This window comes from Felis catus, chromosome E3 (assembly GCF_018350175.1).
Source record: "Felis catus isolate Fca126 chromosome E3, F.catus_Fca126_mat1.0, whole genome shotgun sequence".
Lineage (NCBI taxonomy): Eukaryota > Metazoa > Chordata > Mammalia > Carnivora > Felidae > Felis > Felis catus.
This window is the reverse complement of record NC_058383.1, coordinates 25,968,464-25,996,396: the sequence shown is the minus strand read 5'-3', so window position 1 is coordinate 25,996,396 and position 27,933 is coordinate 25,968,464. Positions and strand designations below refer to the sequence as shown.

The following is a 27,933-nucleotide window of genomic DNA, read 5'->3' as shown; positions in this document are numbered from 1 at the left end:
TGAACAAAGGGACCAGCTTTACGCTCTTTGAGACCTAATTCTCCACGGGGTTTTTAGGCTTTTTTTAATATTTATTTTTGAGAGAGAGAGAGAGAGAGAGCGAGAGAGAGAGCGCGCACGCACACGTGAGTGGGGGAGAGGCAGAGAGAGAGAGGGAGACACAGAATGGGAAGCAGGCTCCAGGCTCCAAGCTGTCAGCACAGAGCCTGATGTGGGACTCGAACTCACGAACCCCGAGATCATGACCTGGGCCGAAGTTGGACACTCAAACTGACTGAGCCACCCAGGCGCCCCAATTCTCCATATTTTTAAATTGTTTCCCTTTTGATGAGCCGAGCCAGCTTTCAGTCATTTCTCTCTGGTCGGTTTTTACTGTAAGTAATCGGAGAACGGCCAAGCTGCTCCCTGCAACACTTTGCCCAGAAACGTCCTCCTGCAAATACCCCGTTCCGTCGCATACAAGTTCTGCCGTCCACAGGACACCAGGGCGTGAGCACAGTCCGGGACGCCGGGTCCTGACCGGGATCGCCTCTCTGTGTCCAGTAGCACAGTCCCCGTTTCCGTCTGCGGCCTCGCTGGTCTGGCCTAGGCCGTCTGTTCCACCAGCTTCTGTTCGCAACCCCTGGTGTCTTCTCCAGGAGGGGTGAGGCTTTCTCTGTAGCTCTCCTGTGCGCTCTCTGAGCCCTCACCATCATCGCCCCTGACTGTCCACTCGGGGCGGTGGCTTTTCTCGCCGGTCTTGGAAAACTCTTCCAGCCTGTGCCCGTTCCGGTTCCAGACTCGCTTCCTCGTTTTTAGGTATTTGTTAAGGCAGCAGCCCCACTTCTCAGTCCGAGGCTTAGTCCGTTCGAGCTGCTGCTATAAAAAAAAAAAAAAAAAAAGAAAAAAAAAAAAACCACAGATATGGCAACTTACAACAAAAAATATTTGTTTCTCCTGAAGGCTGGACGTCTGGCCAGCCCGGTGAGGCGAGGCGCCTCCTGCTTTTCACCCAGTGCTTGCACTGCGTGTCTTCATGGGGCGGGGGCTCTCTGGGGTCCCGGTTATCATGAGGCTCCTCCCTTGAGACCTCATCACCTCCCAAAGGCGAGGTTAGAATTTCAGTCAGTGAATTTGGGGGGCTGGGGGGGATGGGGACAAACATCCATACCATAGTGCCTCTTCTGTGCTGATTGACCTGAGTTTTAATTCTACCTCTGTTTTATTTTATTTATTTTTTTATTTTAGAGAGCAGGGGAGAGGGGCAGAGGGAGAGAGAGAGAGAGAGAGAGAATCTGAAGCAGGCTCAGCGTGGGGCTTGACTCGGGGCTCAGTCCCACAACCCAGGGATCATGACCTGAGCGGAAGTCAAGAGTTAGACGCAGACACTTAACCCCCTGAGCCACCCAGGTGCCCCCTACACATATTTTAAATACTGTAAGTTACTGTTTTTTGTGGTCACTAATCTCTTTTTATCCATATCTTTATCTTTTTTTTTACTCTTCGATACGTATGCATAGCCTATACATATGTACATACGTGTATACACAGTGTGTATGCACATATATACTATGTATATAGTTTTTTGTTTTCAGCTGGGATCATTTTGTTTCTCTGTGTAGCTTTTTTTATTTTTTATTTTTTTATTTTTATTTTTTTTTACTACTTTCAGAATCACACTACAATTAAATGTGCTTCTATTTATTTTTTATTTTTTTCAATATATGAAGTTTATTGTCAAATTGGTTTCCATACTACACCCAGTGCTCATCCCAAAAGGTGCCCTCCTCAATACCCATCACCCACCCTCCCCTCCCTCCCACCCCCCATCAACCCTCAGTTCTCAGTTTTTAAGAGTCTCTTATGCTTTGGCTGTCTCCCACTCTAACCTCTTTTTTTTTTTCCTTCCCCTCCCCCATGGGTTTCTGTTAAGTTTCTCAGGATCCACATAAGAGTGAAAACATATGGTATCTGTCTTTCTCTGTATGGTTTATTTCACTTAGCATCACACTCTCCAGTTCCATCCACGTTGCTACAAAGGGCCATATTTCGTTCTTTCTCATTGCCACGTTGTACTCCCTTGTGCATATAAACCACAATTTCTTTATCCATTCATCAGTTGATGGACATTTAGGCTCCTTCCATCATTTGGCTATTGTTGAGAGTGCTGCTATAAACATTGGGGTACAAGTGCCCCTATGCATCAGTACTCCTGTATCCCTTGGGTAAATTCCTAGCAGTGGTATTACTGGGTCATAGGGTAGGTCTATTTTTAATTTTTTGAGGAACCTCCACACTGTTTTCCAGAGTGGCTGCACCAGTTTGCATTTCCACCAACAGTGCAAGAGGGTTCCCATTTCTCCACATCCTCGCCAGCATCTATAGTCTCCTGATTTGTTCATTTTGGCCACTCTGGTGTGAGGTGATATCTGAGTGTGGTTTTGATTTGTATTTCCCTGATGAGGAGCGACGTTGAGCATCTTTTCATGTGCCTGTTGGCCATCCAGATGTCTTCTTTAGAGAAGTGTCTATTCATGTTTTCTGCCCATTTCTTCACTGGGTTGTTTTTCGGGTGTGGAGTTTGGTGAGCTCTTTATAGATTTTGGATACTAGCCCTTTGTCCGATATGTCATTTGCGAATATCTTTTCCCATTCCGTTGGTTGCCTTTTAGTTTTGTTGGTTGTTTCCTTGGCTGTGCAGAAGCCTTTTATCTTCATAAGGTCCCAGTAGTTCATTTTTGCTTTTAATTCTCTTGCCTTTGGGGATGTGTCAAGTAAGAAATTGCTACGGCTGAGGTCACAGAGGTCTTTTCCTGCTTTCTCCTCTAGGGTTTTGATGGTTTCCTGTCTCACATTCAGGTCCTTTATCCATTTTGAGTTTATTTTTGTGAATGGTGTGAGAAAGTGGTCTAGTTTCAACCTTCTGCATGTTGCTGTCCAGTTCTCCCAGCACCATTTGTTAAAGAGGCTGTCTTTTTTCCATTGGATGTTCTTTCCTGCTTTGTCAAAGATGAGTTGGCCATACGTTTGTGGGTCTAGTTCTGGGGTTTCTATTCTATTCCATTGGTCTATGTGTCTGTTTTTGTGCCCATACCATGCTGTCTTGATGATGACAGCTTTGTAGTAGAGGCAAAAGTCTGGGATTGTGATGCCTCCTGCTTTGGTCTTCTTCTTCAAAATTCCTTTGGCTGTTCGGGGCCTTTTGTGGTCCATATGAATTTTAGGATTGCTTGTTCTAGCTTCGAGAAGAATGCTGGTGCAATTTTGATTGGGATTGCATTGAATGTGTAGATAGCTTTGGGTAGTATTGACATTTTGACAGTATTTATTCTTCCAATCCGTGTAGCTTTTTTTTAAAGTGTAGTTCTGTACATGCTGTTGTTGGTTTTTCTTTAACGGGAAACTCTTTCCTTTGTGACTGAAGGACCGTTTCACTAGGTGCAGGGTTTTTGTCTGGCAGTTAATTTCTTTGGTACTTCACCGGTAGGATCCCTTTGTCGGCTGGCTCTCCTCTCTGCTGCGACAGTAATATAATCGTCACCCTTTGAAAATAAGGTGTCTTTATTTGTTCTAAGAAATCCTCTATTTTTTAGCCATTTTACTATGAAGGCCCTAAGTATGGTTTTTGTTTCTTTTTTGTGTGGGTCCTGCTTGGGGCATGTGTGTTTCTTGAATCTATAGCTTGAGGTCTTTAGTTTGGAAAAATTCTATTTTGGTTTAAAAAAATTTTTTTTCTTTTTTTTTTTTTAAGTTTATTTACTTAGAAGGCGTGTGTACAAGCAAGGGAGGGTCGGGAGGGTGGGTAGAGAGAGAGAATCCCAAGCAGGCTCCACACTGTTAGCTCAGAGCCTGACGCGGTGCTCAAACCCACAAACTGAGAGATCATGACCTGAGCCAAAACCAGGTGTCAGAAGCTCAACCGACTGAGCCCCCCAGGCGCCCCTAGTTTGGAAGAATCTTAGCTGCCATCCCTTCAAATACTGCTGCTGCCCATTCCTCTTCCCGTTTTTCTCTGCCTGTTCTGAGACCTTCCCTTCCGCCCCGAGGCCTTTCACACTGCTCTTCTTCCCATGTGTTTTCCTCTCGTGCCTCAGTGTGGATACTTTGTTCCCTTGTCTATCTCGTGATCCCTTCACAAGACCCGTGAAATCGGGTGCTCTTTGTCTACTTCCTGCTCAGCTACTTTCTCTGGCTCCACAGCGTTCGTGAACTTGGTGGGGAGAGCAGGGCTGGCTTTCTCCCTCCCCCTGCACGCCCCTGTCTTCAGCTCCTCCTTGGGCGCTGGCTGTCGGGGGGAGAACAGTGTTTGGGGGAGAGTTGACCTCACTTCATCCAGTGCCCTTGGTTCTGGCGTCTGGCCTCACGGGTCCCGGATCCCTGGGTGGCATTGTGCACCTTCAAACTGAGTGTTAAAATTCTCTGCAGCGTTTCTTGGGCTCGGTAGAAATACTGTTGCGCCCTGAGCCGCTGTAGCCCTGAGAAGGTCTGAGCAGATGATTTGAATGTGTTCTGTATCACCTTCAACTGATGGTGGCAGTCTGGGATTTGTCCGCCAGGCACTCCCGGGGGAGGAACTACAAGGCAGAGTTTGCGTCCTGCCGGCTGGAGGCTGTGCCACTGGAGTTTGGGGACTATCACCCGCTGAAGCCCATAACCGTAAGTTTTGTCACGAGGCCCTCTCTAACCTCTCTAACCTCTCTAACCTCTCACTCCTCAAAATGACAAGCCGGGTTCCTGGGTCTTTCCCACTTGCCGGCCGGAGCTGCTTTTGCACATTTCTATCGGCCACTTTGTTCCCAGGCCCTGGTTTTTGTGACGTTGACCTCACCCACCGTCATGTTCCTTGTGCCCTTTCTCACATTTGCGAGGTTGTCACGAGCGGGTGATGCCTTTGCTCCTGATGTGGGCGTAGAAACAAAACCCCTTCTTAAGTTTGCCTGTGTTGCATCCACACGACTCCTGAAACAGAATGCTACGGGCACCAGTGACAGTCACAACAAAGTTTATTACAATGAGAGGCAAGGCCGACCGATCGGGACCAACACTCTTGATAAGAGTGCGGCCCCGAACAGCCGGGGTACAGACTTTTTATAACCGATCACATCGTTTTATCATCACCTGGGAACAGAACAAAGAAACAGTTTCCAGATGAGTTAGAAACAGTTGCCTAATGAGGTGTTTACTTTAGACTTTCTGCCTCTAAGTTGCAACCAGTGGATCTCCTTGACCCTGCCTCTGATGCTCTTTTCTTTGAACTTTTGTTTCCTTAATTGGTGAAGCCTAATTTACAAGGGTATGATGTGTAGTTTACCAGAGCAAAGCAAGGCTGTTATCTCTTAACCTTCAGTGTCAACACAAAGCTGTTATTTTTCAAGCCAAGCATTAGCCCTACACTACAATTTAACCCTTACACCTGTCCTGAAGATGCTGTTCTGAATGGCGTCTTCATCCGTGTGAGTTCTTTAAAAAGCAAAGTGAAAAGCAGGCCAGTGATATAGATGGTCCCTCTCTTCTGGGTTAGCACTGTTTCACCAGCAGATAATAGAAGCTGTGTGGCTCTCATCACGGGTGGGGGTGAGGGTGACAGACACATACCTTAGAATGCCCAGGGGCCATTGCATAAAGCAGGAGGTCACAGCTGGAGTGTCTGCCCTCCCCCTCCCCCCCAGGCCCTGTGGGCTTGTAGAGTCACAACTGAGACACCAGTGGGTCGTTTCCAGTCTGAGAACTCACTCCCGTGGACACAGACCAGCCACATCAGCTCCAGGCTTCCATCCTGCAGCTGTCGTGACATGAGAGCAGGGAGTTTCTCTTTTCTGGTTCTGTGTCCCTCCCTGACCCAGGCTGGTGCCCCGGGGAAGGGAATGTGCTGACTGACGGGGTTGGGGTAGAACCCCTCCACCCCACCCAGGCCTGTAGGAGCCGAGAGTCGGGGAGGGCCGCTTTCCCAAAGAAAACAACTGCCAAGCCTGGGAGAAGGGGGGACAGATGCCAGGCAGACAGAATGACAATTGTGTACCAACAGGAGGCCCTTTGCCAGATCATCCGGGGTTGGTGTCAGACCCTACAGGTTTAGGGCAAGCTCTTCAAAAAGGCAGTCCTTGCTTCAGACACCCACTGCATATTTGGGGGACCCCAGGCCACCCGCTGATCAACTGTCTGAAAATCCAGACTTCCCCTCAGGCTTGATAATATGCTAGGAGAGCTCAGACAACTCAGAAGCCCTGTGTTTACAGTTTCATATGAAGGATACAAATGAGCAGCCAAATGAGAGACAGGTAGGTGAGGCCCGGGAACGTCCTGAAGACAGAGCTGTCTGCCGTCTGCCTATGGAACAGTGTATCACCTCCCGGCACATGGTGCAGCCACCAGCCGGAAAGCTCCAATGAGCTTTGGTGTGTCCACACTTTGTGTTGGGGTTTCATTACACAGCGTGATGCAGTGATTCCTTGGCCACATGACTGGACCTCATCTCCAGCCTCCCTCCCCTAAGGTTAGGCTGATACCCCCTGACTGTGCTCACAGGAGTGGTCTTTCTCACGACCAGCCCCCATGCTGGTCTTGTTACCATCAAGTCATGTGTGACTGCGGGGCGTGTAAATGACAGACACTCCAAGGACCGGACCCTCCTTTCCCAGAACCAGGACAAAGGCTGGTCAAGTTCTCTTTTATCCAGCCCTTTCTTTCATTCTATCACATCCTGTCCTCTCTGAAGACGGGTTTTCTCTGCCTTCCTGTGGATATGCCCAGAGTGTCCATTACTTCCCTCAGCCCCTGGGTTTTCAGAGCTTCCTGGTTTAAGGAGGAGAGTGGAGCCCAGCCAGCCCTTCTGGATTTTGTGCTGCGTTTTCAGCAGAAACACTGGTTGGATCTTCTTGGCTCAGGGGTTCACCCCTGATCTGGTCATCTGAAGTCAGAAAGTGTTGGGGGCCAGTGGAACAAAAACATGGCTTCACACCCTGACACCCCACCTGTCCCTCAGTGCTCAGCAGTATGTGGCATTCGAAGTTCTTCGAAAAGGAAGGAGATCGTGTTGAGTCGCAGCTTCCGATGCAGTAGATCCAAGGTGGAGCTCCAGAGTCTGTGTTTTTTGACAAGCTCCATGTGATGTGGCTGCTGCTTGTCTGGGGAACTGCTTTGTGTAAGAGGACCCTACCAGGGTGCAGTTCGATCCCACCTTCTAATCCCTTCCTCCATAGCTGGGATTCCGAGTCCTCTCGGTTTGTCACAAAATGTAAGTGTCCCTGCCACAAAGCAATGGTCACTTCAACTAAGGGAATGAGGGAAAACACATTGAGTGTTGGGGGAAGGTCATAGGAGATTCCCGCTTTACCTGCTTGGGTTTTCCCCACAGGTCACAGAGTCCAAGACCAAGAAAGTGAGCCGGAAAGGCAGTACTTCCTCCACGTCCTCCTCGTCTTCCAGCTCCGTGGTGGACCCACTGAGCAGCGTGCTGGATGGGACAGACCCCCTCTCCATGTTCGCGGCCACGGCTGACCCTGCAGCCCCGGTAACACTCCCTGCTTGTGGTCAGTCCTGTGGGGGCAGGGCTGGCGGCTTTTCTTTTTGTTTACAAAAAAAAAAAAATTTTTTTTTAACATCTATTCATTTTGAGAGACAGAGCACAAGTGGGGGTGGGGCAGAGAGAGAGGGAGACACAGAATCTGAAGCAGGCTCCAGGCTCCGAGCTGTCACAGAGCTGGATGCGGGGCTTGAACTCAAGAGCTGTGAGATCATGGCCTGAGCCGAAGTCGGTTGCTTAACTGACTGAGCCTCCCAGGGTGCCCCCACCTTTCTGTTTCCAAATGGCACAGATCCCACATTGTCGTTGCGACAGTTTTCAGGATCCAGACACCCACAGGGTCCCCCTTACGGAGCCCTCCTCTCCCCACCCCCCCACCCCCTTTGTGAGAGGCTAGTGCAGATCCTGGAAGCTTCTTCTTTTCTTTATTAAAGCATTTTAAAATTCATTCTTGATTTTAATTTCACCCTTTATTATTCTTTTTTTTTTTTTCAATTTATTTTTATGTAATTCTGTAAGCAAACCGCTGGTTTCTCACGTAGAAGAGTTAAACGCTGGGCTAGGCAATGTGTGTTTAAGGTTTTGATGGCTACTCCCAAATCATTCTCCAAAAAGCCTTCACCATTTATACCACCCCCAGCAGAACTTCAGAGTGTCTGTTGTCCTGCCTCCTTGCCAGCTGGGACATTACCAGTCATTGTAACTTTGCCATTTTGGTGGTTGAAAGATGATCGTTTGCCTTTCCTTGATTCTTAGTGAGTCTGAGTGTCTTTTGATCTGTTTATTGGCCCTTTGGGGTGAATTGGCCTGAAAAAATGTTATCTAGTAAACCTTTAGACCTATTTTATTCTGCACTGGGGGACGGTCTGCCTTTGCTTATACTTCCTTTTCTTTAGCTTTTCTTTAAGTTTATCCATTTATTTTGAGGGAGAGAAGGAGAGAGAGAGGGAGATAGAATGTGAGGCTGGCTCTGCACCGTAAACGCAGAGCCTGATGTGGGACCTGAACCCAGAACTCTGGGGTCATGACCTGAGCCGAAACCAAGAGTCAGATGCTTAACCAACTGAGCCACCCGGGCGCCCCTTTTCTTTAGCTTTATGAGATAAAATTGACAGAGGAAATTGTGAGACTTTTAGAGTGTCAACGTAATGACCTGGTATTTGTATGCACCTGTGAAACCATTCCCCCATCGAGTTAGTACACCCATCACCTCACGTATTTACATTTTTTTAATTTGATGAGAACATTTAAGTTCTGCTTTCCTAGCACATAATCAATTTTACCCTGCCATGTTATCAACTATTGTGTTTGCTTGTAGTTTTTGTTTGTTTTTATTTTGAGAGGGAGAGAGCGAGCAGGAGAGGGTCAGAGAGAGAAGGAGAGACAGAATCCCAAACAGGCTCTGCACTGTCAGCACAGAGCCTGATGTGGGGGCTCAAACTCACGAACCAGGAGATCATGACCTGAACTGAGATGAAAAGTCAGACCTTAACTGAGCCACCCAGGAGCCCCTATACTTTGTGGTTTTCAAAAAAATTTTTTAGCATTTTATTTATTTTTGAGAGAGAGAAAGAGAGAGAGGGAGGGAGGGGCATAGAGAGAGAGGGAGACAGAATCTGAAGTAGCTCCAGGCTCTGAGCTGTCAGTACAGACAGACCCCAATGCGGGGCTCAGACTCTCGAACCATGAGATCATGACCTGAGCTGAAGTCAGACGCTTAACTGAGCCACCCTGGTGTCCCTATACTTTCTTTTTAAAGATGAAAAGGATACTGCTGCTGAGAGCTTGTCTTGCCTTTCCATAGGACAGCTCTAGAAAGAGACGAGACCGAGATGAGAACTCCATCGTAGGATCAGACTTTGAGCCCTGGGCCAGCAAACGAGGAGAAATCCTTGCCCGGTACACGACCACAGAGAAGCTGTCTATCGTGAGTACCAGCGCACTCTTCTCCCAGGGCCTGCTTCCCATCTGGTAGGGATTTCTTTTTGTTAGGATTCTGCCCCCAGGTGCCTGTACAGGATCTCCCCACCCCCCACGCCAAACAATTCTCTGACACCAGCTGGGTGTCCTGCAGCTCAACTCAGTTCTGACACCCAGATCCCTGGAGCTCATGTCCATTCCTGCAAGTCAGGCGCCTAGTCCCTCAACCTTCTCTCCCACTTCACATGTCCGCTGTGAGTCCATGTTGTCACCTGTGCTTCTGACCGTCTGGCTGTGCATCAGACTCTCATGACCCCCTCCTTGGGTTCGGTCAATTTGCTAAGTGGCTCACAAAACTCAGGAAATCCGTTTACTCACAAGATTACGAGGATATTAAAGGCTGCAAATCAACATCCACTTGGAGAGAGACAGAGAGCGAGGTTCTGAACAGAAGACCTTCTGTCCCCTTGGGGTTTGGGGTCCTGCCGGATGGCATGGACATTCTGTCTTACCAGTCAGGAAGCTCTCTGAACCCAGTCCTTTTAGGTTCTTAGGGAGGCCTTAATAAATAGACGTGATTGATTCAATCTTTCACCCCCCTCTCCCCTCCCTGGAGGTCAGGAGTGGCACTGAAGGTTCCAGCCCTGCAATCAAATGTTTGTTTCCCCTGGAAACCAGTCCCCCTCCTTAGGTGTGTCCAGAAGTCACTTGATTAACTTAACAAAGTCTCCTTGACCACTCTGAGGGCTTAAGACATTCCAAGGGTAGTAGGAGCTTCTGGGCCAGGAACAGGATCAAGACGCAATATATATTTCTTATAAATCACAATATCACAGCTAATGTTGCCCAACTCCTGGGCTCTGTGAGTTTGGCTCATTATGTCCATGTTAGTTGGGAGCAAATGTGCCGGTTGGTTTCTCAAAAAAATGTGTTAAGAATCCAGGATCTGGCACCGTTCAGAGAAAGAATCGGAGCCCATCTCTGGGGAGGTTTGAGTTGGGAAGTGAGGAGACTGACGCCCCAAAGAAGGTTTACTTCTTCCTGTGGCTCCAGTTTTCTTCCATGGCCTCAAGTTCACTGGGTGGCCTCTGGACCAAGTCGTTGGCTTGTGCCTGGGGATGTAAGGGAGATGAGGCCGACGATGTGTGGGGGTAGGTTGCTCACGTGATGAAAGACTCTGAGTTGAGCCGGCCAGGGAGAACAGGGGAATGCCTGGGTTACTGAGGACGAGAGCTGGGAGCTTCTGACCGAAGCCCTCACTGATGACGTGATGACGTATGCCACAGTGACGTTCCTCTCTTGGCCCTGAAAGGAAGTCGAGGGGTGGGTAGTTCAGGCTGGCGTGGCGGCTCCAGAGTCATCAGGGGTCTGGCTCTTCCTGTCCTGCTGCCCTGCTGTGTTCAGGGTCACCTCACGTCCAAGTTGTTGGAGGAGGAAAAGGGAAAGTAGGATGCACCCTCGCTCATATGAGGAACCCTCCCAGTGTCCCCATCCACACACCCAGCCGCATTTGTCCTCCCAGTGTCCCCACCCACACACCCGCATTTGTCTTGAAGGTCGTCATGGGCCATATGCAGATGGAGGGGATGCTGGGAAATGCGACAAATGTGCCCATCAGAAATCGGGGCTGTGAGTACGGAGGAAGGGGTGAACTCGGGGGGCAACCAGGAAGGCTCTGTGACGACGCCTCTCCTCCCCACTTCCTCTCAGGGTTTGCGCTAGGTGAGCAGTGTGCAGGCAGAGTTGCTGGACCGGTAGTTTGGTTCTGATTTTCTGAATGCACAGAGTTAATTTAGAGCAGTGATTTTGCAGCCAGGAGTAATTTTACCCCCCAGCGGACACATGGCAATGTCTGGAGGCAGTGTTGGTTGTTGCACTGTGGAGGCGTTGCTGGCAATGTAGTGGGTAGAGAGCAGTCGCTGCTAACACCCTCCATGTACAGGACCGCCCCCACGCAACCGGGTTTCCCTGCGCGTAACATCAGTAGTGCCCAGATTGTGAAGCCCTGACGTAGAGTAAGCTAACTGCTACCTCCTGACGCCGTTGTCCTCAAAATTTTGCTCTTTGTGGGCTCACTTTGGGTGTCCTGAGCTGAGTGGAAATTTGAATCTTCGGTAGTTTTTGGTGAGCTGTGTTTTCCTCCTTAGATGAAATAATTGTTTTGCATTTGGATAAGTAAGTAGCTTTGCTGGAAAATAACAGATCATGTGGCCTTAGTGTAACTTGAATATTTAAGTATCTTACAAGTTTTTTTTTTTGTCATAGAAACGTTATTAAGTTTTAAAAAATACTAACAAATTGTTACTTGCCTCTGCAGAATCTGTTTATGGGATCTGAAAAAGGTGAGTTTGGGTTGTTGTTACTCTTGATGGGGAATTGGCTCATTACCTTTAGTATAAAAAAGTTTGCAGTATCCAGACTGGTGTTTAATTCCATTAAAGCTGTTACTTCCTAGATTGTGTACAGACTTAGCAGAACTGAAATACATACTCATGTGATGAATGGGGGGAAAAAGACAAAAGTTATTAAAAGTACAACATGAGCTCACTGTTTGAATTTAGACAGAGCAGTAGCATCTGCTCCCCGTCCCCTCCTCAGCAGCTGTAGAATGGTTAAAATTCTCCTTTTTAGAGATCCTTTACTTTGCTTTAAGTCTTTATCCCTTGTGAGAAGGCAGACACGCTAGGGATGGGAGCCACAGTCTTACCGGCCACGGGTCCCTGAACACGGCAACATGGCAGTGCTGTTTCTTCAGCCTGGATACACGGTCAGAAGCTCTGACCAGCGTGCCTCAGACTAGCTGTGCAACCTTTATAGACATAAAGACCATGGGGCCCTGTTCCACTGTTGAATGTATCTTGAGGAATGGGACCCAGGAATTGGTGTTTTTTTGTTTTGTTTTGTTTTGTTTTGAGGCTCCTAGGCGATTCTGAGGCAACGGACACAGCTCAGGTACCCACGGGGTACAGATGAGCATAGCTGTGGTTTACGTGCAAATCGCGAGTATGGCAGCTGCGACTCTCCCCCGTTGTCTGCAGGTGGGGGCAGCACCTGAGTAATCAATAGAGTGGGAGCACCTTGTGAGGGCCATAACTTTGACCCCAAACCGTGAAAAAGTAAATCCTACTGTTGGATAGCCACCAGTTTGGAGAGATCAGAAAGATGGACGAGATCGCTTGCTGGTGGGAATGTAGAGCAGCAGGAAGGCTTATGTTGCCAGTAGGAGGTTAAAACGATAAAGCCACCGTGTAAAGAGCACTTTTGCGTTATCTGTTAAAATTGAAGTTGGGCCAAGCCTTGGACCCGACAATTCTACTAGGATATACTCTAGATCAGAAATTAGCAAACTACATCCTGGAGGGCAAGATCTGGCCCCCTGTTTAAGTTTGGAAGTAAAGTTTTATTGGAACACAGCCAGGCCAGTTTGTTCACATATTTATTGTTTGTGGTTGCTTTTGTGCTGTAATGGCAGAGTTGAGTAGGTGTGAGAGAAACCACGTGACTCACAAAACCTAAAATATTTATGAAGTTTATTTTGAGAGCGAGCATGCGTATGAATAAGTGGGGGAGGGGCAGAGAGAGGGAGAGAGAGAATCCCGAGCAAGTTCTGTGCTGTCAGCACAGAGCCGGTCACGGGGCTCAGTCTCGTGAATTGTGAGATCATGACCTGAGCCGATATCCAGAGTCTGATGCTTAACCAACTGAGCCACCCAGGCACCCCATAAATGTAAAATATTTCTATCTGACCCTTTAGGGAAAGTGTTTTTCCAACTCTACCCAAATCCATGTTTTTTTGTTTGTTTGTTTGTTTGTTTTGAGATAGAATGTGGGTGGGGGAGGGGCAGAAAGAGAGGGAGACACAGAATCCGAAGCAGGCTCCAGGCTCTGAGCTGTCAGCACAGAGCCCGAGGTGGGGCTCAAACTCACAAGCTGTGAGCTCATGACCTGAGCTGAAGTCGGATGCCCAACTGACTGAACCACCCAGGTGTCCCCTTGTTTTTCTTAAAGTGTGGTCCAAGGGCCAGCTGCAGTAGTAAGGCAGAGTCCCAGGCCCTGCCAGGCCTACTAAAAATCAGTCTGTGTGTGTTAATTCATCTGTAAGTGACTCCTCTGAAAGTTTGAGAAGCGCTGCCTGCTGCCCTGAAGAAATGTATGTGTATACAAACCAGAAAACACAAATGTTCACAGCAGCATTATTTACTGTAGCTCCAAACAGGAAACAACCCAGACATCCGTCAACAGAATAAGAAGTACATTGTGCTGTATTAATACAGTGGAAAAGAATAAACAGGGAAACAGCTCTGTGCAACAACAAGGGTAAAATTCATGAACTAAAGATAATGGTTAACAAAAGAAGTAAGACAGTATATGAGCAAGGTGGTGGTTACAAAGGTTATGATTATCTGTTAAAATGTACATATGTGCACTTTCTGTACATATTTCAAAATAAGAGGAAAAGTGGAAATGAGGTAAAAAAACAAAAACAGAAACCAGTACTGGGAAACTTAAATAGTTGTTTTTTTAGCAAATAAATAACTGTGCCTTGCTCTCAGCTGATCCCAGACAAATCGGTGAGTTCGCAACAGATCTAAGACGCTAGTGCCTTAAAAGAATGAACTTTCATTCCTGAGTTTGGTGGGTGGGAGCAGAGGGACCTCAGAGCTAGAACAGAAGCCCCTTTCAGATGGGGACAGGGTTCTGAGATAAGAGTCACTAGAGAGCCAGCTGGACAGATAGCCTCGCCCTGTGGTTGGCCCACAGCCCAGAGGGTGTCCCTTCATCTCTGACAGGTGATGGAAGGAGGCGTGGCCAGCCCTGTTTTCTTGAAGAGAGGCCTTTGAAGCCCTCGTTCTGGGCACACAGTGACGTGGTTGTAGTGGTATCAGAGTGCTTCGGTCCTGCACTGAGTGCGAGCCTGAGAGGGCCTTTTGTTGGTAGAAAACAATCACATGATGGATTTTTGGCATCCCCTCTGGACTGCCTTTCTTTAGCAAGCGAGTGATGCAGGGAAAAGTTTGTAATACCAAATGGAGTGGAACCATGGAGGCTGGCCCCACCGAGCTAGGGGGGGCAGCTTTTAAACAAAAATGTTTCCGGTGGAACTTTGGTTATGTAAGGACGTTGTTTTCAAAATCGTGGAGCTGTCTGTAATGAAATTGTTCCCTGGCCTCTTTATTCACAACAAAGCATAGAGTGAAAGATGCCTTTCCCTGGGGGGGAGTTGGTGTCCGAGAAATCCATTCTGTGTGACATGAATCTATTCTGTTTAGGCAAAGCGACTGCCACGTCCGCCATGTCGGAGAAGGTTCGGACCAGGCTGGAGGAGCTGGATGACTTTGAGGAGGTGAGCAAGTCATTTGCTGAGCACAGGGAGGATCATGCTTTCGTTCCTTCTTCCAAGTGAGGTTCGTCTTGGTGGCTGCTCTTTGATTAATTCCCAAGCCGCACATTGTGCTCATTCCTCCTGAGGCACCAGCTGATCAGGGAAAGGTGCCAGCCGTGCAGTTGGCCGAGCTCACAGGAGTTGCCGTGGGCTGGTTTTCTGAAGGCGTCTTCTCACTGTGATGCCTGAGCAAACCCAGATCGTGTGGGGGGACGGGATTTGACATAAAATGCAGCGGGAGCCATCTCCTAGGGAAGCCGCCTTGCATAGATAAGGGTCCTACCTTGTGCAGAAGCTGCATACCGCTGCTCTGCTGGCTTGCTGTGGCCCCCAGGACTCATTCAAAAAATACGCTTTTAAAAAACATGACTCACTTGCCAACTCTTAAAAATGGGTAAGTTTCACATATAAGTCAGATTTTTTTTTGTTTTTAATTCCACCTGATAATTGTGAGTCCACCTTCCTGCAGTTAACCAGGGCACGCGCCATCCAGGGTACACAGTCCTCCCTTTCCCGATTGACTCATAAACACTACTGGCCTGGCCCCCGGAGGCAGGTGGGTTTGCGTCTTCTGGGATGGCGTTTAGAGAGGCAGCATAACATTGCGAGTAAGACAGACTCTGGAGCCAGACTGCCTGAGTTTGAATCTCAGCTCTACCATGTGGCAGTTCTGTGATTTGGGGCAAGGTGCTTACCAGCTCTGTGCCTGAGTTTACTTATCTGTAGAATGAGGATGCTGCATGGTACCTGCTTCTTAGAGTTGTAACTTAATGTATCTGAAGTGCCTAGACCCAACAGCCAGCACCTGTGGGATGTGCTCTGCACGAGTTACTTGGTGTCCTCACCAGCTCAACCTGAGTCTAGAGGCTGTAGCTCAATTGCTTATTAGTAGAGTGCCCTTGGGCGTTCCCCCTTCCTATATCCGCTTCCCTGACTGTAACATGGGGATAAAGAACATAGGTGTGTGGACCCAGTGCTGATGTTTTGAAATCCTCAGAGGGCCGTGTGATGGCAGTTGCCATCGCGGTGTCCTGCCTCTTGGCCCTTGGTTCAGGGACCTTCTGGCTCTGAGACCAGAGTTCGGTGCCCCGCAAAGTCTATTAGTCCACATCTATTCCTCAGTTCGGAAAGGACACGTTTTGAATTAGGGCGACAGGGAGCCTTGGTCTGCATATCCTCAGCCAACCTTGGCTGGTACGAATGGACTTGCTGAGCATTTTCACCAAAGCTCTTCCATCTGAATGTCACTTGAGCTGGCTTAAGTTGCAAATGGGGACTCTGTTGCAGGATACGGGGGCACTACCCTGAACCCAAGGGCACAGCAGCCTGGAACCAAGAGCTAAAGAATCGCCCAGACGGCTACCAACTGTCCTCTGCCTCCCTCTTTTCCGCGGAGCCTCTTGTCACTACCTCTCTGGTTCTCTATCTTATTTTTCCCCCTGCAGATGGATTTTCTTGCTTCTCCATGCTCATAGCAGCAGATGGCTGCCCCATGGCTTCCAAGCAAACATGGTGTATTAGTCAGGGCAAGGCTAGGTGATACTGCAGTAACAAGTGAACCTCCATATCTCAGTGGCCTAATGTAACACAAGTTTATTTCTTCCTCACATTACTCATCCTGTGAAGGCAACAGACTCGCCATCATCATGTAATGCTGCGATCTCAACAGATGGTTCCCAGGTTCATCACAGTAGGAGCTGAAAAGGGGTCACTTTGCACTGCCTCAGCCCAGAAGGGACACAGGCAGCTGTGCTCATGGCCCATTCGCCCAAGTTAGTCACGGGGCTCCTCTTACTGCCGAGGGATAAGGAGGACCCTGTCTCGTAGTTCAAGTGACCAGTTGGGATCAGTCCAAATTTCCTGAACATCCTACATGTATTTCCTTAGTAAAGAGTTCTTGGGATTCCAGGGAAGATTGATAGAAAAGAGATTTGGTTCCTGGTCTCATGTGGGTTAGCATGACCCTCACTCCTGTGAACTTTGTAAATAGCATCTTAACAGTAGCCGAGGATTAATGAGCAGGTACCACGTGCCAAAGGCTGTGTTAAGTTTATTTTTAATTCATCCTTGGGATGGTCTACCTTTCTTCTGCCAGAGCTTTTTTTTTTTTTTTTTTTTTAATGAATGCCAGTATTTTTTTTTTTTAATGCTTATTTAATGTGTGGGTGCACAACTTGGGGAGGAGCACAGAGAGAGGGGGAGACAATCCAAGCAGGCTCCACCATGTCAGCACAGAACCTGATGAGGGGCTTGATCCCACGACCCTGGTATCATGACCTGAGTCAAAATCAAGAGTTAGACATTCAGCTGATTGACTGAGGTACCCAGGTGACCTCACCACAGCTTTTTGATATGGTCTCCTTTCTGCCCTGAAGGCACTCTCCCTGGTCTAGGTAAAGCTCCTGCCCTCCACTTTCCACGTTGTCCGATAACACCCGCACACCATGGAGCATTTGTCCCAAGTATCACTTCCTCCAGGAAACCATTCTTGACCATCTGTCTAGAGGCCATTCCTTTGTTACCATATTTCTTCCTTTCTGAGAGAAAGCCTTTCCCCCACATTTGACTATCCTTGAAATTGAGCTGTGTTTCTTATTGATGCATGTCCGTGACGGGTATTTTTTTCTTCCTTGGTGGTACACCAAGAATTGTGCTTCTTATAATTGGCACCTCAGATTCAGTGAACTATGCTATAGGTCTGCATAGAATTGTTTCCTCTGGAGCCTTTACCTCAGTTTTCATTAATACCCATCTCATCCTTTGTACATTAAACTGTTAGCATGGAAATAATGTCTTTTTGCTCACCTTTGTATCTCGAGCATATGGTGGCCCGTGCCCGGTCCACGGTAGGTCCCAATGAGTATTAAATAAGGTGGTGGATCCTGTTGTCCTGGTATAGATGAGGCTCTGGGAGGAGAGCTGCTCACCCAGAATCACATGGCCAGTGAGTGGGTGAACAAGGGGGTTGACTTAGGTCTGACTTGCTCCAAGGCCCAACTCATTGCCTGCACTCTGTCCGTCTTTGCAGAAAACTCAGAGGACCTCTTCCGTCACAGGACAATACTATCAGTCCTGGGGGGGTTGTGAGGAAAACTTAGATACTGAAGCTCAGTCAATACTCAGTATTATTCATGGGGTTGGTGACCAAATAATGTTTTTCCTTTTGTGTCGACACCTTCCTACTTTCTGCCCACAGGGATCCCAGAAAGAACTGTTGAACTTGACTCAACAGGATTATGTGAACCGCATTGAGGAGCTCAACCAGTCTCTGAAGGACGCATGGGCCTCGGACCAGAAAGTGAAGGCTCTAAAAATAGTCATCCAGGTCAGGTCTAGTGATTTTTTTTTTCTTTTCCCCCAGAATTTCCTATGTAAAACTTCTTTTGTAGGTAATTAGGGTTTTTCAGAGGCCTGCCTTCAGGGTCTTACCCTACTTTTTTTAACCTGTTCCATTTTCACATACTTACCGTGAAAGGCCATGATTATGAATGTTTTATTGAGGGCCACCATGTACAGCTGCACGGGTTGTATAGTGCACCATTCCAGGACATTCAGCTTGGATTACAGAATTAATGATTGCCTCTGGATTGTGCAGTTCAGTGGCCTTGGTACATCTGACACAAATCACAATTTGTACAGACTAAAGATTGACCAACTATCTTGGGTTTCCTTGATCAAATTTCCTTTGTATCTTTGGGATTAATGGTTGTGTGTCGCTGATACATGCATTTCTGGCTCATTCTACATAATCACGTGACAAAACATGTTCACAGTGTTAGGAGACGTACATTTGTTGAACCCTTTGTTGATGAATTTTTTGATTCGTGACAACTCTTGGATCACAAGATCAAATTCTGTAAGGAAAATAGCTTATTCTGTTTCTTGACCCTTCAGATCATCTTGTCGTGGCAAGACATGCCGAGAAATACACTGTAAAAGGACTAATGTGTGCATTATGTTTCAGAGCAGAGTTCACAAAGAATTTCTGAACAGCCATTTTAGTTCAAAAGGATAATCCTGTTCTTGGTCAACATCATGGCAATATAAAAAAAAAAAAAGAGAAAAGGAAAAAACATATCTTGGCTATGTGACCTTTGTTTTCTCCTCTGGAGTCTTTACACTGAGTGCTTGAAATCTTTAAAGATGACACTTTGTGTGGCAGGTGGTTTTGTGTGTGTGTGCGTTTCAAGACCGGCAAACCTGGGCTCGTTTCCCTGCAGTCACTGTTGTGAGTTTACAAAGTAAATACTCCCAAAGAAGAGTCCTCTCATCCTGGATGCACATGATGGGGGTTGCTTGCTGAGTGGCTCAAGTAAGAAAATATCTAAACTAATAAGCGCTTCTTCAAAATATTTTCATTGGCCTCATCTCCCCAAGAGGACTGGAGTATAGAGAACTTGACTTCCAAGAGTTTGACATCTGGAGAAGATTTAATTCATGTCTTCTCAAAGAAAATAACCATGAAAGTGTTTCATTAACTCCACATCTGGTTAATAGTAACTCTTTTACTTTGAATACTTTAACGAGTACTTTTTTAACCAAAAAAGAGAGTCAAGGGGCAGGTAGAGAGAAATGAGCCCAGTTCACCTTATTTGCTCTGCAGTAAAGTATTGTGTTGTGTGGTAGTCTTACTGGAATATAGTTCAGTGAGTTTTAGTAACAGTTACTTAGCTATTTACACAACTCAGTTTTAGAGCATTTTTATACCCCCTCCCCCAAATTCTCTCAAGCCTGTTTGCACTCAGACCCTGTCACTTCCAGCCCCAGAAAACTACTGGTCTGCTTTCTGACTATAAATCTGCCTTTTGGAGACCTTTCATGTATCAGGATCATTCTTTGTGTAAATTTTCGCCTCTGGATTCTTCCACTTAGCATAATGTTTTTTGAGGTTTGTCCGTGCTGTTGTATTGATACCCTGTACCTTTTTGTTGCTAAGTAGTAGTCCATTGTATGGATGACCACGGTTTTTTTTTGTTTTTGTTTTTTTTTAATTTTTTCTTTTAACATTTATTTATTTTGGGGAGACACAGAGACAGAGTGTGAGCAGGGGAAAGGCAGAGAGAGAGGGAGACACAGAATTTGAAGCAGGCTCCAAGCTCTGAGTTGTCAGCACAGAGCCCGACATGGGGCTCGAATCCACAAAGCGTGAGATCATGACCTGAGCCGAAGTCGGACGCTCAACTGACTGAGCCACCCAGGAGCCCCTTGAATGACCACATTTTTACTTAACCATTAACAAGTTGATGGACACAGGTCATTTCTACTCTGGCTATTATGAATGACGCTACTGTGAACATTTGCATAGAAGTCTTTGCGTGGACCTATGCTTTGATCTCTCTTGAGTAGATTCCTAGGGGTAGAATTGCTGAGTCCTATGATAAGGGTATGTTTAACTTTTTGAGAAATGGCCAACCTGCTTTCCAAACGGCTGTTCTGTTTGCATCCCCACCAGCTTGGTGTGTGGGTTCCAGGTCCTCTATATCTTGTCCAGCACCCGTGTTACTGTTATTTTGATTGTAGCCCCCCCATTGGGTCTAAAGTGATATCTCATTTGTGGCATTAATTTGAAATCCCTGTGGACTGATGATGTTAAGCCTCTTTTCCTATGCCCATTGGCCATTTTTCTCTCTGTTAGTGAAAAATGTACTTAATAAGACTGGCCTATTTTAAAAATCAGGTTATGTTCTAGTTGAGTTGTAACAATTCTTTATGTATCCTTGATACAAGTTCCTTATCAAGTGTCTCCTGGTCTGTGGCCTGTCTTCATTTTCAAACTGGTGTCTTTTGAAGGGGAGGAGTTTATAATTTTAACAAAATCAAATTTATCAATAGTCTCTCTTTTGACTCATGCTTTTGGAGTAAATAGCTAATAACTCTTGGTCTAAATCAAGGTGGTGAGAATTTTTTCCTATGTTTTGTTCTAGAAGCTTCATAGTTTTAGCCCCTACATCTAAGTTTATGGCCCATATTGAAGTGATTTTTGTGTGTAGTATAAAGGTCTAGACTTTTTTTTTTTATTTTTATTTTAGTGTTTCTTTTTGGAGAGGGGGAGTGAGTGGAGGAGGGGCAGAGAGAGAGGCGGGAGGACAGAGAATTCAAAGCAGGCTCCACTCTGTCAGTGCAAAGCCCAACGTGGGGCTTGAACTCATGAACCGTGAGATCATGACCTGAGCTAATGAGCTAAGCGGCATGATCAAGGCTGACGCTCCGCTGACTGAGCCACCCAGGCTCCCTTAGATTCATTTGTTTTGCATGCAGATGTCTGGTTTTCTCGCCAACATTTGTTGAAAAGGCTGTCTTTTCCCTATTGAATTATTTTGGCATCTTTATCAAAAGTCACCTGACTGTAAATGCAAGGGTTTATTTCTGGGTTCTTGAATTAATTCCTTAAATCTGTGTAAGTCTCTCCTTATGCCATTACCACACTGTCTCGATTACTGTAGCTTTGTGGTAATTTTTGAAACTGGTCAGTGTAAGTCTTTTACATTGGTTCTTCTTCTTCTTTTTTTTTTTTTTTCCCAAAAATGTGTTTTGGCTATCCTGGGTCCTTTGTATTTCCATGTGATTTAGAGGATCAACCTGTCAATTTCTATCCACCCTCCCCCCGCCCCCCCAAAAAAAAGACCTTGTGGGATTTTGGTAGGGATTGTGTTGACCTTGTAGATGAGAGAGATTTGCCAACCTAACAGTAATGAGTCCACTGATGCATAAAATATGTATCACTCTTTCTGTTGGTGGGTATCTGGTTTTTCCCTTTTCTCGTTGTTATGAACGATGCTGCTGTGATCACTCTTGGACATGCCTGCTGGCCTCTCTGGGGATGAGGGCCCTTACCTGAGAGTGGGTGTGGGGTGTGTGTGCCTCTTCAGCTTTATCAGACAACGCTGAGTTACTTTCCAGCATAGCTGTGCCAGCACGCACTGGTAGCAGCGGTGGGATTGTGGGAGTCTGTGTTGTTGAGCATCCTACCAACACTTGGTGTGAGCAGACTTTCTATTTTAATTTTTCCAATTTAAGAGATAATAAAATCATTGTATTGTGGTTTTAATTTGCAATTCCCTGATTATAATAAGATCAGGCATCTTTTTACTTGTTTATCGGCCATGTGGGTTTCCTTCCCTGGAAAGTAGCTTTCATTGATTCCTCTTGTTCATTTTTCCATTATATTGTTTGGATTTTTTCCCCACGTATTCTCAGTGGTAATTGTCCTCTGATTGATTAGTCTGTTTGCTTGCTTCCTTTGATCTGTCTTCCTTTCTTAGTATTTGGCTATCGGTTATCTTTATCCTTTTGTTTTTGGTTATTTGGGTGTGTGTGTGTGTGTGTGTGTGTGTGTGTGTGTGTGTGTGTGTGTGTGTGTGTATTTATATGCCTAATTCCTAACTGAATTCTAGAAACTGCTATTGGCCTTATAGAATGTTACTAATTGGAAACAAATGAAAAACACCATTTTAGTACTTTTCCAGCAGTGCTGATAAGTTCCATAGCAAGTATTTCAGGCAGAGTAATTTATCAGTCAGTTGTTCAGGAAATGTCTGCCTCGGTGGTTCTCTACCTCAGCTGCACGTCAGAATCGCTTGGGGGCTTCAGAAAGGTCCTGAGTCTGAGCTGCCCCCCAGACCAGCTTAATTAGAATCTCTGGGATTGGGACCCAGGTGCCATTATTTTTAAAAGCTCCCAGATGATTCCAAAGCTGAGACCATACAGGCTGTAGAATGCTTAGTTAGCAGAGTTAGCTGCTGATTATGGATCTCATGCACCCAGTACGTTTTGGGTTCCGCGGCAACGGTCACCTGGAGCCTTTGTCAAAAATGCCGATGAGCTGGCACCTCAGCTGGAGGTTTTGACCAGTAGGTTTCACATGGATCAGGGACTCTGTATTTTTAACACCTTGGGCTGCCTCATTTTTATTTAGGAAACTGCACCAAAGCTTTAAAAAAACTGGAGTCTTCAAAATAGTGATTTAAAGGCGGGGGGGGGGGGGGGGGGGGGACTTCAATTTATGACATCATTATGACTTGAACTGTGGATTGAAGAAATTCTGCTTCCTGTTCCCTTGTGGAAAATGTCTGTTCTGTGATACCAGCCTGGGAGAGCACTCCACACACACAGATGTTGGGAAGTGCCAGCTGTGTTTAGTTTGAAATCTTCTGTTTGAATCGTGTCTTCTCACCTCACTGCTGGGCGCAACTCCTCTCTGAGGAGCCCTGGGTGGGAACTCTGGAGATGTCATACCCGTAGGAACCAAGGGCTGTGTATCATAAACAGTCTCTAGGATTCAGAGTTGTTTGCTTTTTCCAAGCAAGCCCTGAAATCTCACGGGGCTGTTGTTTAAGCTGGAGCTTTCCTGAAGGGCGGAAGACGAACAGCAAGTGAGGCCTCAGGAAGTGGATTTCTATGAACATCCAAATGCCACATTTGGTGTCAACACCATTGTTTTAACGCCTTACATTCCCCTCACCCTTCTGCCCTCCTGCCCCTCCCCCCCCCCCCCCCCCCCCCCATAATACTTGGGCTGTAAGAGGTTGTTTTGCACATTAGACACTGTGTTTATTTTTAGGCTCAAATGCTGTGGAGAAATTTGGTGAATTTAACAATTTAGAAATTGGGTGACCACGCCAACCTGAAAACCCATGCCAGCCTACCTTTTGATAGGTTGCACATTATTTCCATTCTCTGCACGTCAGAAATGCATATTAAAGGACTCATTCCAAATGTCAAGTGTCTTTTCTTTATAATGTTTCTTTATTTATTTTGAGAGAGAGATACAGCGCGAGCAAGAGAGGGGCAGAAAGAGAGGGAGACAGAGAATCTGGAGCAGGCTTCAGGCTCCAAACTGTCGGCACAGAGTCTGAGTTCACAAACTCATGAACTGCGAGATCATGATCTGAGTCAAAGTCAGATACTTAATCGACTGAGCCACCCAGGCACTTCAAATATCTTTTGTTTTTAAGTGACATATTTGTATCTGAAGGTCAAGTGTTTAGTTGTTTGCATGGACTTGTGAATTGGAAAAGATTTCAGGGCATTACATTTAGTTCTTCAAAGAAGAAATAGTTGTGGGTTTTTGTTTTTTGAGAGAGGAAGAGAGAGGAAAGGACATGGAGGGAGAGAGAGAGAATCCTAAACAGACTCTACACTGCTGGCACTGAGCCCAATGCAGGGCCCGAACCCATGAACTGTGAGATCATGACCTGAGCCAAAGTCGGACACCTACCAACTGAGCCACCCAACTATCCCAAGAAGAAATAGATATTTTGCTTTTGATCATAAAAGATGACTTAATCTGGGGTGCTTGGGGCCACGTTGTGTGGCTGCAGTCTTCCATTAAGAGTTCCGTATGTGTCGATGGCCCTCTGGTATGAGTGATATCGCACGGGGACTGAGCGATTCCCTGCAAAGCCGGAATGTTCCCCGTGTTGAGTATCACAGTTGCAGACAAACATGTGCTCTCTGAAGCTTGTCATCTTTGCTTTTAGAGGGAAGTTTGGAAGTGAGGATAAATCATAGATGTTACGGGGATAAAACGTACAGCACAGGGAATGTAGTCAGTGGTACTGTTTTATGGTGACAGATGGTGGCTACACTCTCAGTGAGCTTAGCACAATGTTTTTACATAGTGTACACTTGAAACTAACGTACGTTGTGTGTCAACTGTACTTCAATTAAGGAAAAAAAATAGATGCTAGTTTTAGAAGCCCTGGAGATGTACTGATGGGAACATTTCATAGAAGAGAACGCTAACGAATCAAGACCATTGTGAAATAAACCACAGGAGGCTGTGCTGAAAAGCCGTTGGAACAAAGATGGAGTCATCTGTGAGGACACTGATGGGAGAGGTGTCCTTGACTTCTCTTGGTGACTTTGATGCTGGCCCTAGTTCGCTGTATGAGCAAAGATCCTTCTGGATGAGATTCCTCAGTCCTGTGGCTTTCTTGGAGGGAAGTGACGGTGTCTTTCCATAAGAGGCTCTGTAGAGAGCAGAGTCTGGCCTCCTTTGTCAAAAGGACAGTGGTTTTGTTTATCATTATATCTTCAGTGTCTAGCATGGGGCTTGGCACATGGTAAGCATCTGCAGTTGTTTATAGAAATTAATTTTCCAGTCCTGGAGCATTCCAACCAAGTAGGACACGATGGAGTGAATTTCCTTTTCTCTTCTCTTTTTTTAGTGTTCAAAGCTGCTTTCGGACACAAGCGTTATTCAGTTCTACCCAAGCAAATTTGTCCTTATCACCGACATACTTGACACATTTGGTAAGTTCTAGTTCTGTTCATCTTAGATCTAGAAAAGACATCTGTTTTGTTGGAAGACTGGATGGTAGCAGTACTTTAATTTCTTTAGAGGTTTAAGTAGTTGGGTAGACCATGAGGGAGACCAGACCACTCCCCACCTCTGCTCATTAACAAGGATGCTATTTTTGAAAGAATCTTAAATTTCATGTTTTCTAACCTTCTGATAGGCTGGAAGAGCAAGTGAGTGAAGCCAGGGGGAACTGGGAAGCACACTTCCTATCTGAACCAGCTCCTGTCTGTTGCCCTATTATGGCGTCTGGAACTCCCTTTGTCAGAACTGAGCATGGCTTCTCTGCCCAGCACTCCCAGTGGGTTTCTCTCCTGGGGAATATGGCAGCATCCTCTGTCCCATTGCCCAAGCTGGAGATCTGAGAGTCTTTTAACCTGTGCCCCATGTCTCATCCAATATGAGGTTCTTCAGTATCCTGAGTCCCTCTTGAGTTCATCCATTTTTATCTGTCTTCACTATGGTCACCTTAGTCCAAGCCACAGTGCTCTCCTGCCCAAATGACTACTGCAGCTCTTGTGAGCTTTCCCATAGCATCACGGCTGCCCCTCATCCTGTGCTCCTCACCTCAGGCAGAATGATCTAGACTGAAGAGAATAACCTGGAGCTCCTCTGGAGAAGTAGGAGGCCTTTGTGCTCCTCGGTGGTTGTCAGTGGCCAGGACATCAAACCATGCAGCTCTCAAGGCTATGTTTGATGTTCAGCAGTGAGGTGCCCCGGGAGAGCTAGCACATGGAATTGCCTTCTGAGAGCTGAACCCCTTGTGGACCAGAACAGAGACATTGGCTGTTTTACCAAGGAGGGACCCGTGGACTCCCAAGCAACAAGTCTCATCTGTAACCCATAGAAAGATCTAATGTGTCAGAAAACAAAATATCAAGCAGAGATCCCCGTTGTCTTCACAGGAGACCGAGGACTACATGTATTGGCTGGAATAAATGATAGAGAATCTAACTCCTACTAGTTATTTATTATATAGGGGGCTATTTATTATTGTCGTATGCTGAAAAGCCCAGGGGTGGTTTCTGGATTCAGGAACTCAAACAGTTGTGTTGGCATTTTCTAGTAATTTGCCTAGGATTCACTTCATTCTCACTCTGCAAGGTGGTATCAGTTCTTTTGCTAGTAGTCCCAGCATGAGGAAAGCGCTTCATCCCGTCATTCAACAAAAAGTTCCAGAATTCCATTTCCTTGGCCTGGTTTGTTCACAGGTTAGTTTCAGAGTCATTCATGGTATCTGCAGGATGAGTATGCAGATTACCCAGGGCACCGAAAAGCAGAAAGGTGATGCTGTTCGCAGAAGAAAGGGGAGTGGGAGCTAACTGGACTACAAGAAGAGATGGCCTGGTTGGGCAACGACCCGTCGGCCCAGGAGCTCTGCTGAGTACAAAGGATGTGTCAGTAATAAGAGACAAAAGTCCTCACCTTTGTGGGCTTATGTTCAGTGAAAGGGTATTTGCAAAAGAAGTAAACCCAATTATGTGTTACATGATGATCAGCTCTCTGGAGAAAACAAAACAAAAAAATAGAGCAAGGTGAGGGGAATTGAAGGAAGGTTGGTGAGGGGTGATGGAGACTGCAATTTTTTTTTTTTTTAAACCAAACCCATCTGATTATTATTTTTTTTTTTAATTTTTTTTTTCAACGTTTATTTATTTTTGGGACAGAGAGAGACAGAGCATGAACGGGCGAGGGGCAGAGAGAGAGGGAGACACAGAATCGGAAACAGGCTCCAGGCTCTGAGCCATCAGCCCAGAGCCCGACGCAGGGCTCGAACTCACAGACCGCGAGATCATGACCTGGCTGAAGTCGGATGCTTAACCGACTGCGCCACCCAGTCGCCCCGAGACTGCAATTTTAAATAGGGTGGTCACAGGAGGCCCTGCTAGAAGTTGCTATTTGAGCAAGTGCTTGGAGGAGAGGAGAGATGAGCCACATTCTCTCTGGGTATGGAAGGGATTCGGCCATATTAGGCCAAGGGACCGCTGGTGCAAAGGCCTTGGGGTGGGAGTGTGACTGACAGGTTTGGAGAACGGAGAGGCCAGGGTGGCTGGGAATGGGGTGTACAGGGTGGTGGCATGGGAGCTGAATGGGTCAGAGATCATGGTGGGCCTTGTAGGTCATTGGAAGGGCTTGGGCTTTGACTCTGAGGAACCACTGGGGGGTGTTAAGCAGAGAAGCAATGTGATGTGATTTGTTTGTTAATGCTTGTTAATTTTTAAGACAGAAGAGGGAGGGGCAGAGAGAGAGGGAGACAGAGGATCTGAAGCGGGCTCCATGCTGACAGCAGAGAGCCCGACACCGGGCTCGAACTCCAGAGCTGTGAGACTCCTGACCTGAGCCGAAGTTGGACACTTAACCGACTGAGCCACCCAGACGCCCTGTGACAGTATTTGTTTTAGTGGCTGCTTGTTGAGACTAGACTGCAGGGCGGAGGTAGGGCCGGGAGCCTGGTTAGGAGGCCATTGCTGCACTTGAGGTATGCGGCCGAGGAGGCAGTGGGGATGGAGAGAATGAATGGATTTTCAGAATGGACGGGTGAGTTAGGCTCTCAGAAGAGATACCAAGTCATACAACTTTTGGGCCTTGCCTTGTCCTCTTACACAGCCTGCTTTCAGGAGTGAGGACGTCAGTCAGGGAGAGGGGTCGGTGGTTGTGTCTGGTTCTCACAGTGAGTTAACATGCTGGCCTCTGGTTTCCCTCACCTGCCTCTTGCAAGTTTCTTTTGCATGAGTCAGCATCCTGAGTGACACTAGCTCGGGGACACCAGTGGACCAGTTTCTAACCTACAAGCCTAGCTGGATGTGGACATTAACTTTGTGAAAATTT

At 46.7% G+C, this 27,933-nt stretch overlaps 1 protein-coding gene across 7 annotated transcripts in view; it reads left to right on the top strand.

Annotated features, from left to right (window-relative positions):
- The window catches only part of VPS35L (VPS35 endosomal protein sorting factor like), a 118,586-nt gene that overhangs the window by 6,606 nt on the left and 84,047 nt on the right, over positions 1-27,933 (top strand). For 5 of the 7 annotated variants that reach the window (XM_045047680.1, XM_045047678.1, XM_023247155.2 and 2 more), the window contains exons 2-8: positions 4,536-4,635; positions 7,334-7,489; positions 9,306-9,428; positions 11,739-11,763; positions 14,692-14,765; positions 18,001-18,129; positions 24,974-25,058. In XM_045047680.1, coding sequence (XP_044903615.1) covers positions 4,536-4,635; positions 7,334-7,489; positions 9,306-9,428; positions 11,739-11,763; positions 14,692-14,765; positions 18,001-18,129; positions 24,974-25,058 — 692 coding nt within the window. Of the gene's footprint in view, positions 1-4,535; positions 4,636-6,961; positions 7,214-7,333; positions 7,490-9,305; positions 9,429-11,738; positions 11,764-14,691; positions 14,766-18,000; positions 18,130-24,973; positions 25,059-27,933 lie in introns of those variants that run through there. The other 2 variants (XM_023247154.2, XM_019820900.2) reach the window with 2 other exon arrangements.